At 39.0% G+C, this 11,556-nt stretch overlaps 1 protein-coding gene across 1 annotated transcript in view; it reads left to right on the plus strand.

Annotated features, from left to right (window-relative positions):
* Positions 1-605: 605 nt before the first annotated feature.
* RARS (arginyl-tRNA synthetase) overlaps positions 606-11,556 on the plus strand; it is a 43,593-nt gene continuing 32,642 nt past the window's right edge. The window contains exons 1-3 of the mRNA XM_006884329.1: positions 606-650; positions 2,542-2,676; positions 10,835-11,023. Coding sequence (XP_006884391.1) covers positions 606-650; positions 2,542-2,676; positions 10,835-11,023 — 369 coding nt within the window. The remainder of the gene's footprint in view (positions 651-2,541; positions 2,677-10,834; positions 11,024-11,556) is intronic.

The raw sequence follows: 11,556 nt of genomic DNA on the forward strand, positions 1-11,556 counted from the left end.
CATTGGTACACAATCCCCCCAAACCTCCACAAACCCCACCCCCTACCCCCAAATATAATCCACTCTGCAACCCTCATTGCGTACTCCTACGATAAAAATAATGCCCTAAAATATGGGCTCTTGTACATAGGGTCGCTATGAGTCGCAAACGACTCGATGGCACATAACAACAACAACTACAACAACAACAACAACAACACACACACACACACACACACACACACACACACACACACACACACACAGCACATTCTTTCCATGTTTATGAACTTTTCAAGCAAGCCAAAATAAAATTAAAAAGAAAAGAAGACCTGGGCATTTGAAAGAACTTCGTTCTTGGTAAGTACTCTGTGCAAGTCAGTCCAAGAACAAACAGCACACCTAACTTCTACCCTTACCCCAATATTGCAATCCAAAGTTCTTAGTTACCTTTTGAGAGATTTTCTTGGAGGTTCTGCTCACATAACTTCATAATCCCGCCAGGGGGCAGCAGAACCGAAACCAGTTGGTCTGATAGGCAACCGCGGGACCGGGCGGGGTTTCCGCCTCCGAGCAGTGCTGCCTTTCCGCTTCCTGCCACTTGTGTGCGAGGCGCTGACGGGAGGATGGACGGCCAGGTGTCTAGGTGTTCAGAGCGGCTGCAGCAGCAGGTCTGTGCACGTGGCGCCGGGGAGAAGGGCAGGGAGGGGAGGGAACAGGCTCCGGTTCCGGCCCAAAGAGCATCGGGGCGCCGGCAGCGTGGCGGGGGACCGCCCTGCTCCCCTTGGGCGGGGAGCGGAGCTCCTAGAGCTGAGCTGCCTCGTGGACAAGCGCACACCCTTTGCGACTCAAGTTTCGTTTTTTGAGGAGAGAGAAAAGGTGGGAGAGAACGAGCTTGTCATTTCGAGATCCATGTATTTATCACAGCAGCCTTTTCTCAGAGCCTTTCTCCAGCCATCCTCATTGGGCTGGTGTCTGCCTTGCACATCTCATCACAACCACCTTACACGCACTCTCTCGTTGCTCCCTGTGTGTGTAGAGGACAAGGGTAGGGGGAGCTTGGAATGTGGCCTAAGATCAGGAGACCTAGGTCCGGTTTTCAGCTCGGCCATTGTACTATAAAACTGGGCAAGTGGCTTCCTTGAAGCCTGTGAAGTGAGGTGAGTCATCAGACAAACAGTACTTTTCTGCCTTCAGTGTTGGTAGGGAAACAAAAGTGACCGCTTATCAAAGTGGAATAAGATCTGTTATCTTTTATGCTCTGGTAGAAAAGGGCAACAGAAAACTAATTTACCATTCTCTTATGGAATAATTTGTACTTTGTTACTGTGACTTTGACCTTGCCAAATTACTGGGATAATTTGAACTCTGTGACTGCTGACTTTGTTGAAGTAAAGTTTTAACAACATTTTGATTATAATCATGAAGATTACAGCCTTGGAAGCCCTATAGGGAAGATCTGCACCATCCTGTGGTGTTGCTTAGATTTGGAATCAACCCCTTGGCAACAATTTTGAATCTCTGCAAACTTAAGTCACCATCTTTTTCATGTAGAGCAGCTGGTAGGTTCAAACTGTTGACCATTTGGTTAACCAGGCACTTAATCACTGCACCCCCATGACACCTTAAAATCAGATCCATCACCCTTAACTAGTTTCCTAACTAAATCAAAGTGAATTATTAAGCCAAGAAAAGAAATTAGGAGTGGGTGGTATATATGCCTAACACTTCTCTCGCTCACAAGCATGCGATTTCCCTTACCCAAAAATAGAGAATTCCCTAAGGAACCTTTTATAAGTCAAAACAATGTAAAGTACAGAAACACTTGCCACTCCTTTTATATGGAAATTTTTTTAAAGTTCCCAGACCCCAAAACCAACCTACTAAATTGTACCAAATACATATAAATTCTAAAATGAGACTGATACAGAACATTCCTGTAAGGAGCTCTGGTGGTGTAATCCACTGCACAATTAACAGAAAGCAAATGCGTCTGTTTGACTCTACCCACAGCTCCAAGGGAGGGCGATGGGCCACTCTCACTAAGATCTCATCACACTGAGATATAAAGATTCAGAAACCTGATGAAGGGTTGCTGTGAGTTGGAGATGACTTGGTGGCAGTGAGTTTTTTATAGTGTTCCCAGGTGCAACTCTGATCTCAGGATTCTCAGGAAAGGACCTTTATGATACCACCCACACTGTAAAAGGTGCAAGCTACCTCTTTAATAGTTCACAGCACACGTCTCACCTGAAAGCAGAAATTGTCTTTGGGTTTCTTTTGCTTAGCAAAAATGGGTACAAATGTAGCTCTTTCATAAAGGGCTGGCATAAAGTGAATTTTCAGAAAAAGAAGGGGATTCTTATACTTTGGTTTTTCTTACCAAGAGTAATAATGTCAGTAAAAATTGAGTAGAGGAAGAAAAATATCACAACGTTTGAAAGGAAAATCAGTCTTAACCATCCTTGCCATGCCCTGATGGAGAAAGAAAATGTATTACAATTTAGGTCACAGAAGTCATTAGTTATTTTGGATCAGAAAAAAATTCCTCCTCTTTTGTAGGAAAAAGATATTAAGTTTTTGACTACTGAAATTGATCGGTTGAAAAACTGTGGCAGTTCAGAAGCTTCTCCAAGTTTGGAGCAGTTGCGAGCAGAAAATTTAAAGTTAAAATATCGACTGAATATTCTTCGAAAAGTGAGTATTCTGGATTGTTTTACAATTTTAATATTGTAACTTTAAAAAAAACTTATCATTGAAGATCCTAAAAGTATACTCTGAAGAGTATCTAAAAGCCAATATTTTATCCACATTAGATAAGTTGTAACTGAATGGAAATGTTGATGGTGTCCTTGATAGCATCCTACCAGGGTCTTTTGAAATAATAACCTCATATTACATTTTTAACTAACATAATAGATTTTAGATTAAAGATGTTTTGAAGATGGATTTACATTCCTTCTTTGCCTTAAATTGTTTATTTTACAGTTTTTATATTTTTTCCATTTTACATTTGTTCACTAAATATTTCAGTTTTATTAAGTTTGTTTTCATTCCCCCCTCTCCTGTGTAGCCTGAGCTGTTTTTGTTGCTTAATGACCTCTTAAATCTAAACTGGTACCACAGTTTTGTCCATAAAATGAGTTTGCTTCAGCTTAAGATTTCTTCATTTGGCCTGTCTTTCAGGTCTGTTAATGATGACACTTCCAAGAGTGTGACCTCACCCATAATTGTTTTTACATGTGTGTATTCTACCTTTATCCAGGCTGCACTGGCATTCCATCTTTATCCCAAAGCTAACCTCAGACACTCATCTTAAGAGTGCCAGCTCCACCCCTGTGAAGCCTCTTTTGTTACCCATTTGTGACCTTACTATGCTTTAAAACGACAAAATTACTTTTCTGTGGTCTCTTTCCAAGTGAATTTCACCTTTCCGATTATCTCATTCTGCCTAAGTTTGTATTTGTTTTCTGTTATATTTATTTCAATTCAGTGTATATTAAATGCCTGTTACTACCTAGGAAGTTTCTGGGTCATACAAATAGTCTGCATCTTTGCCTGCTGTAAAATGAACAAGGGATGAATGGGGATGGCCATATCTGATCTTTATCAACTCCACAATGGGGAACTGTCCCCATCAACACAAAACCAGTTTTCCATGAGGTCAGACATGTCTCCCACACTCTCACACCTCTTTGTACTCATGCCAACACCGGTCGTACTATGTTACTACTCTCTGGGTTCAGAATCTGATGCGATAGCTCACAGATCACACAGAACAATATTGTTTGTTGTTGTTATGTGCTGTCGAGTCGTTTGCGACTCATAGCGACCCTATGCACAACAGCCCTAAACCCTGCTCTATCCTGCGCCAACCACACCGCCTCTGACACACCCATCCTGATTACCCCAGTCACCCAGTCAGTCCATCTCATAGAGGGTCTTCCCCTCCTGCGCCGTCCCTCCACCCTCCCAAGCATGATGTCCCTCTCCAATGACCCATCCCTCCTGGCAACATGTCCAAAGTATGTCAGACGAAGCCCCAGAATCCTTGCCTCCAAGGAGTAGCTTGGTTTAATCCTCTCCAAGAACAATATTAGGGATGTCAAAAGGCTATATAATTCAAGTTGGCTGCAAGACAATCAGGACAGTTTCTAAAATGTGTTCACAGACCCCTCAGCTTTGAGTCTCATGGCTTTAGGCCAGTGTTAAAAAGTATTTAGTCTTGCCCATTATGGCACTGTCTCCCCCTACCCCACCAAGTTGCCCAGCGAACTAAGGGAAAGGCTCCTAGTTCTGGTTTCATGGGGTAGCCAGTCTCAAGGTCTGCTCTGTCTCATGTCAGGACTATGTTCTCTGCTGTGGCTGCCTGCTTCTATATAGGACCTGGTCTCACTGGTGTAAGAATCTCTAGCCCCAAATGACATGTTGCGTTCTCTTGCTTTTTAGCTCATGGTGAAGTTTTCTCGTTTTGCTGCTGGATCAGCTCAGTTTAATGGCAAGACCAGGCAGTCCCCTTGTGGATAAGCTAACATCCTCATTCTCATATTCTCACTCACCCACATGGTAAAGTCGGTCAGTGGCTAAGAAAGCCATTTTAAACAATAGATACTTAACAACACACCTGCTAACTAAAAAGTGTTCAGGTCTACCTAGAGGCATCTTTAGGAAAGGCTGACTTCTGAAAACCCAGCCATTGGAAACTCTGGAGCACATTTCTCTTCTGATGAATAGGGTGTTGCTATGAATTGGATTGACTTAATGGCAGCTAGGTTTGTCTTTGTTAGTTTTTTAGTGAGTGCTTGACCTGTAAAAGAGCTGTGGTGGCCTAGTGGTAATGAACTGCACTGCTGACTCAAAAGTGGTTAAAATCTACTAGACGCTTGGTGAGAGACAGATGGGCAGTCTCCTTCCATGTGATTTACAGCCTCTTAAAACTTGCTGTAGGTTCAACTGTAAGCTGGTTCTGACTTGTTGGTACACAATAGCAGAACTGTGAAGGAAAAGATACCAAAAGGTGTGTAGTCTGTGCATGTTTCTGTAATGCAGATTAGCCTTATGTGTGATTGTTGAATGGGGGAACATTCTCAGTACAGCATGAAAAGCATTTTTTGTTTCCACAAATATTTTGCCCAACTGAGTAATAGCAACTCACTAGATGATATACAGATGTAATCTAAAACACCAAACCACAGAGGAATCAAATCCTGTATGTGATAACTATTTATTCTATATTCTGTCTATCCCCTGGCTCACTTTTTTTACATGCTTTGTCTTGGAAACACTTAAGGTTGATTATCCCTTATTTTTGTTCACTCAGCAGCCTCTACTATTCCTGTGACCTGTTCCATTGATCTGTTCTTTAAATTTTATTTCTGTTGTTGTTGATACAACAAAACATACCAGTTTCTACATGTACGGTTTAATGACGTTGATTATCTTCTTTGATTGTATAACCATTCTCACCCTTCTTTTTCTGAATTGGTACTTCTCTGGCTGGCTGATTGAATCCACCAGCAGCTCCAAGGAAGAAAGACGGACAGTCCCCTCCTGTGTGATTTACAGCCTCAAAAAAAACCCACTGCAGGGTCAGCTGTGAGTTGGTTTTGGCTCAACAGCAGTGAGGTTTTTGTTGACATAAACTCACTGTCCTATAAGGATTCTTTCGCATTTCTTGAGTTGCTGTTGTCAGTTGACCACAGATAAATAGGTTTTAAAAGACTATAATGCTTTAGGGGTTATAGACTTCAAGAAATAATTCTTAGTTAGCATTTATCTCAGAGCAATACTTCAAGACTTCTTCCATCCTCCAAGACTCCAGAAATTCTAGAATCCATGAGAATTTAAACTCTGCTCTGCTTCCCCCCGCCCCTTTTGATCAGGATCCTTCCTAGAATATTTGATCTAAATGTTTAGTAATGTTAGTTGTGCACCATTCAATTCTTATAGTCTTGTAACAAAGAAAGTAGTCGTTTATAGAGTCAATTCTCTTGTTCCTAACTTTCCTGTGTTCTGTTATTGTAAGTGAATGGAATTTGGTTTTTGTGCCTTAGATACTATTTTGGGCTTTTTTTAAAAAAAAAAATTTATTTTTTATTCTTTTTTGTGCATGTACCGACAAATCTGACTGGTACAGGAGGAAATTGTCCCTCCTCTGGCAGAGTATCTGGTGGATTCAAACCGTGTACCTTTGGGATTGCAGTACAGCTTCTTGCCACTAGGCCACCAGAGCTCCCCTATTTTGGGCTTTTTTCAGTCTTATATTACTAAAAACAAGTATTCCTACAGCTATCAAGTCACTTTAAAGTCATAGGATTATCATATTTCTGATGCTGTAAATCTTTCAGAAAGGAGATAATCCCTGATGGTTTTGAAGGTGAACTTCCAGTTTGCATCCTGATATGTTAGAGACAATGTCCTCAGTACTCCTTGTATTTACTTAATATTTATATATTATTATATTTTAAAAACAAAACAAAAGCCCACCTCTCAAACTCCTTGCTGTTGAGTCCGTCCTGACTTGACAGCAGTGAGTTTTTCAATTTGTACTTTAGGAGTTGTATGTATCATTCTAACAACAATGTTTTGGTTTTTAAATTAAAATTGCTATTCTTGCTCTTATTACAAAATCACATAGATTTTGAACAGTCTGTTCAATCTTTCTTTGCGCATGAAGTGTGTTATTTTTAGGATTGTAGTTTTGGTTTTTGTGGGTTTTTTTTCCTATAATATAAAGTCTTCTAAATGTTTTTTTATACACCAGAAATATACAATATGAAGTCTTTAACTTCATGGAGATTACCATTTGGGGGGGAGAAAAAAACCACACATATAAAACAAGAAGGGGGAAAAAAAGAGTTGATGCGGTTATAATCAAAGACTGAATTTTGCATAGTGGAAAAAATCAACTATAATGAATTTCATGAATGGGTATGTGTTTCATGCACTGTTATCTTTTCCATTAAAATTACTAGAACTAAGTTTTATTGCAGCAAGGTCAGGTCCTTTCATTTTATCCAACTGTAGCATTGGCCACATAATCTTTAGATCATGAAATGCATACGTTCCCCTATTTCAGTATGTCCTGAGAAAGACAGATTATTGACAGATTCTGTTGTTAGAAAGGGCTACTCCTTGGAGAAGGACATCATGCTCAGAAAGGGAGGGAGGGGATGGTAAAGGAGAAGAAGACCCTCAATTAGGTGGATTGACGCATTTAAGCAGTGGGCTCCAGTGTGTCAGAGACTGTTAGGTTGGCACAGGATAGGACATGGTTCATAGTGTCACTGTGAGTCACACTCACCTCAATGGCACACAACTATATGTGAAAAAAAGGTTAAAAAAAACCCCAATTTTTTTATGATTCTATAAGAATATAATTCCTTTCAAATGATAGGGTCGATGAGGAATCAGAGAGCTTGAACACTTATTTCATTAGAAATGACTTTGAATCTTGACTTTACCATTCATCTTTTTTTTATTTTTGTCAGTTTCTTAATCTCTGGTGATACTAGTAACATGCTCAGTTTTGTTGATAAAAATTTTTTTAAATTTGTTCATTATTACACATTTTGTTCTTTCCCCCCACCCTTCCCCTGACTCAGTTCTTAAGGTGCTCTGGTGGTGAAATCCATAGTGTGTTGCATTGCTATCCAAACCATGACTCAGTTCTTGACTCAGTAATTACTCAGATAATAGCTTTCATTATTGCTATTAATATTGCATATCACTGACATTGTGACCAACATAAAATTATGATTAATATGGGTAGTATTTTAATTTGCATATAAGTAACATGCTTTTAAAAGCATTTAAGTCTTGTCTTATCATTTCTTAATAACCTGCTTCTTGCCTGATATTATGATAGTTACAAGAAATGTCACCATGAACAAGGTATTTGTCCATACTGAGAAGTCTAGTGAGGAGATAAATAATATAGAGATAGTGTAAGTGAAATGTCATTGCTATTAGGTGTTGTCATGTCACAGACAATTCATAGTGACTATGAACGAAAGACCTGAACACTTTTTTTTTAATTTATTATTAATTTCAGTAAAAATGTACAGAGACTTTGGATTTCCATTCATTCATTGTCGCACTTTTCTCCCCTCCCAACTCTCCCTCCTAGTACACTACCCTTTTGTAAAAGTAAGACAAAAATTCTTTCATTGTTTTACAAACCTCTACCAGGTCCACTCTACCATGTAGCCTTCGCTCTGGACTCCTGTCATGACAAAAATACCTAATCACATATCCCTTTTAAACCGTTTTCTCCCTCATCTGTTTCAATGCAGTATACATTATTGAACCCATCTTTCTCAGTCTTCCCCCAACCCCAATGTCAGTTCTGTTTTACAAAAGTGGCAGCATGCAATATTTGTCCTTCTGTGATTGAGATATTTCACTCAGCATAATGTCCTCCAGGGTCACCCATTTTGAATAATATTGCATGAGTTCCTTGTTTTTCAATGCAGCATAGTATTCCGTTGTGTGAATATACCACAGCTTCTCTATCCATTCGTTTGTTGATGGGCACCTGGATGTTTCCAGCTCCTTGCTATTGTGAACAAAGCCACAATAAACATGAGTGTGCATATATCTGCTTGGGTGGCAGTTATGGTCTCTTTAGGGTATATTCCCAGTAGTGGAATTGCTGGGGCAAATGGTATCTCTATTTGCAACTTTTTGAGAAAGCAGCATACCACCTTCCACAGTGATTGCACCATTTTACACTCCCACCAACAGTGAATAAGGGTTCCAGTTTCTCCACAACCTCACCAGCATTTGTTGCTTGCTGTTCTGTTAAATTTTGCTATTTTGACTGGGGTGAGATGATAACTCATAGTTGTTTTGATTTGCATATCTCTTAGAGCTAGGGATTTTAAACATTTCTTTATGTGCTTGTTGGCCATCTGAATGTCTTCTTTGGTGAAGCGTCTGTTCATATCCTGTGCCCATTTTTCTATTGGATTCTTTACCTTTATCTTGTTGTGGTGCTCCAGTATTTTATAAATTCTGGATATAAGTCCCTTATCTGATATGTCATTATTAAACACTTTTTCCCAGTCTGTGGCTTCCCTTTTTACCCTGTTGGAGAAGTTTTTGGATGTGCATAGGGATTTGATTCTTAGAAGATCCCATTCATCTATTTTATCTTCTCCTGGTTGTAGGTAGACCTGAACACTTTTATAACTTTTATCGTTTCTCCACGTTCATAGAGTTTCCAGGGACAGGCGATTTCAGAAGTGGATACCACTCCTACTTTCAAGCCTGTTTTAACTGGGAAGCTACACCAAACACTGTCCACCATGGGTAACCATTGTCACATTTGACACATCAGTGTCACATTGTTTAGCATCACAGCAACCACAAGTTACTGCTGTACAGCAAAAGGACAAACCAGTGCTATACTGCTTAAGAATGACCAAAAACAATAAATCCAGGCCCGAGGGTTTTTAAATAGGAGGCCGAAGGGGAGCTCTGGTGGCCTAGTGGTAAGGAGCTGCAACTACAACCCAGAGGTGCACGGTTCGAATCCACCAGATGCTCTGCCGGGGAAGGAGGGACAATCTCCTCCTGTACCAGTCAGATCTGATTTGACAGTACACTCACACAAAAATAATAAAATAAAAATTAAAAAAAAAAAATAGGCCGAATACAATCAACTGAGACCCAACAGCTCAACATTCCACCCTAATCCTCACCAGAACCTGGAAACAAACAAGTTCTCTAAAAACATTCATTGAAATCTCAATAATAATAATAATAAAAAAGTTGATTGAAAGTACCTGGGTGATGCAGATGATCAATAATCTTATCAGCTAACCTAAAGATCTAAAATTCGGCAAGCTCTGGTGGCCTAGAGGCAAGAAGCTGCACTGCAATCCCAGAGGTATGCGGTTCAAATCCACCAGATGCTCTGCTAAAGAAGGAGGGACAATCTCCTCCTGTACCAGTCAGATCTGATTTCACGGTACACACATAAAAAGTAATAAAAATTTTAAAAAAATAATCTAAAATTCAAGTCCACAGAGAGGCATTCTGAAAAGTCAGCCTTTGAAAACTGCATGAAGCAAAGTTCTACTCTGATATTCATGTGGTTTTATTAAGTTGGAATTAACAAAAACCCAAAAATTAATGAGTTTGAAGGTTTGTTTTGGAGGTAACAAGCCTTTTTTTCTGTTTTAATCTGAGATTGAACTATATTAAGTTTATCAGTAGTTTACTCCTTTTTATTGATACATTATTACATTTTTTGACTCCACCACTATATTTATCCACTCACTAGTTTGGTTGAATCCAGTGATTATTAATAAACTACTATAAATATTCATGATAAGAAAAAAGAATCTGGCTGGTCCAGACAACTTCCAACCTGGATAAAAACCCACACTGCCATAGAGCCAGTTGTGACTCATAATTGGATTTCTGAAGCTGCCTATCTTCCCTCCAGGGAGCAGCTGATAGCCTTAAATTGCAGACCTTTCTTTTAGCAGCTCAATAGGTACTGCTAAAAGACATATACTATGCCACCAAATCTGACTCGTTGATACATGAAATAAATAATAGAAGTAGTTATAAGCCATCATAACTGAATATATTTTACACCGTGGGGAAAGAAAGGGTTGGGGAAGAAGCAAGAATCAGAAAGTAGTATTGATGTTACCACTATTGCTGTCTTTTGTTTCCTGTCTCAAAGAAGTCAGCTTTTGATAGAAGACAGTTTTTGTTGACAGAGTTTTCCCACTCATAATGTGTAGTTAGGGCTGACATTTGAAGGTTTCTCAGAATATTTGGGAAAGCTTAATGTGCTAATTTAGTACTTTGTTACTATATTTCTATTTTTGTCTTACAGAATCTTGAGGCTGAAAGGAATAAACCAACTAAAAATATGATTAACATCAATAGCCGACTGCAAGAGGTCTTTGGTTGTGCCATAAAAGCTGCGTATCCAGATTTGGAAAAGCCTCCTCTTATAGTCACACCAAGCCAGCAACCCAAGTTCGGAGACTATCAGTGTAACAGTGCTATGAGTATTTCTCAGGTAATGTATTCTGTATTACTCTTGTTGATTTAATTTTATTATGTATTATCATTACCTTTTATGCAGTTAATACTAAATCCTCAGTGAAAAGGACATTTTCAAATAGTTCTGAAAAATTTGAGAAAAGTTGATGTATGCTACGTAAGTGCCATATGGGAATTTTTTTAATTACACATATTTTCAATATAATAGAGTGTGATTATGTTGAAACTATTTTGAGGTCTTAAATTTGTATTGTTACACAAAAGTATATGCTTCCCATTTTTTGTTTAAATTAAACATCATTTCTAGTTAACAGTGTAGAGATACAAGCCTCTCCTACTGTAATCAGCCTGTTCTGCGCAAATGAAATTTTAAATCAAAACCTAAATGGTTTTATTTTTTTCTTTTATTGCTATTACTCATTTTAGTGAAAGTTTACAGAGATTTTGGATTTCCATTCATTGTTGCACTTTTCTCCCTGCCCACTCCTCCCCTCCAGTTCATTCTTCTCTTTGAAAAGTAAAAGAAAAATTCTTTCATTGTTATACAAT

This window comes from Elephantulus edwardii, unplaced genomic scaffold (genome assembly GCF_000299155.1).
Source record: "Elephantulus edwardii isolate Elephantulus edwardi_28Jun2011 unplaced genomic scaffold, EleEdw1.0 scaffold00033, whole genome shotgun sequence".
Lineage (NCBI taxonomy): Eukaryota > Metazoa > Chordata > Mammalia > Macroscelidea > Macroscelididae > Elephantulus > Elephantulus edwardii.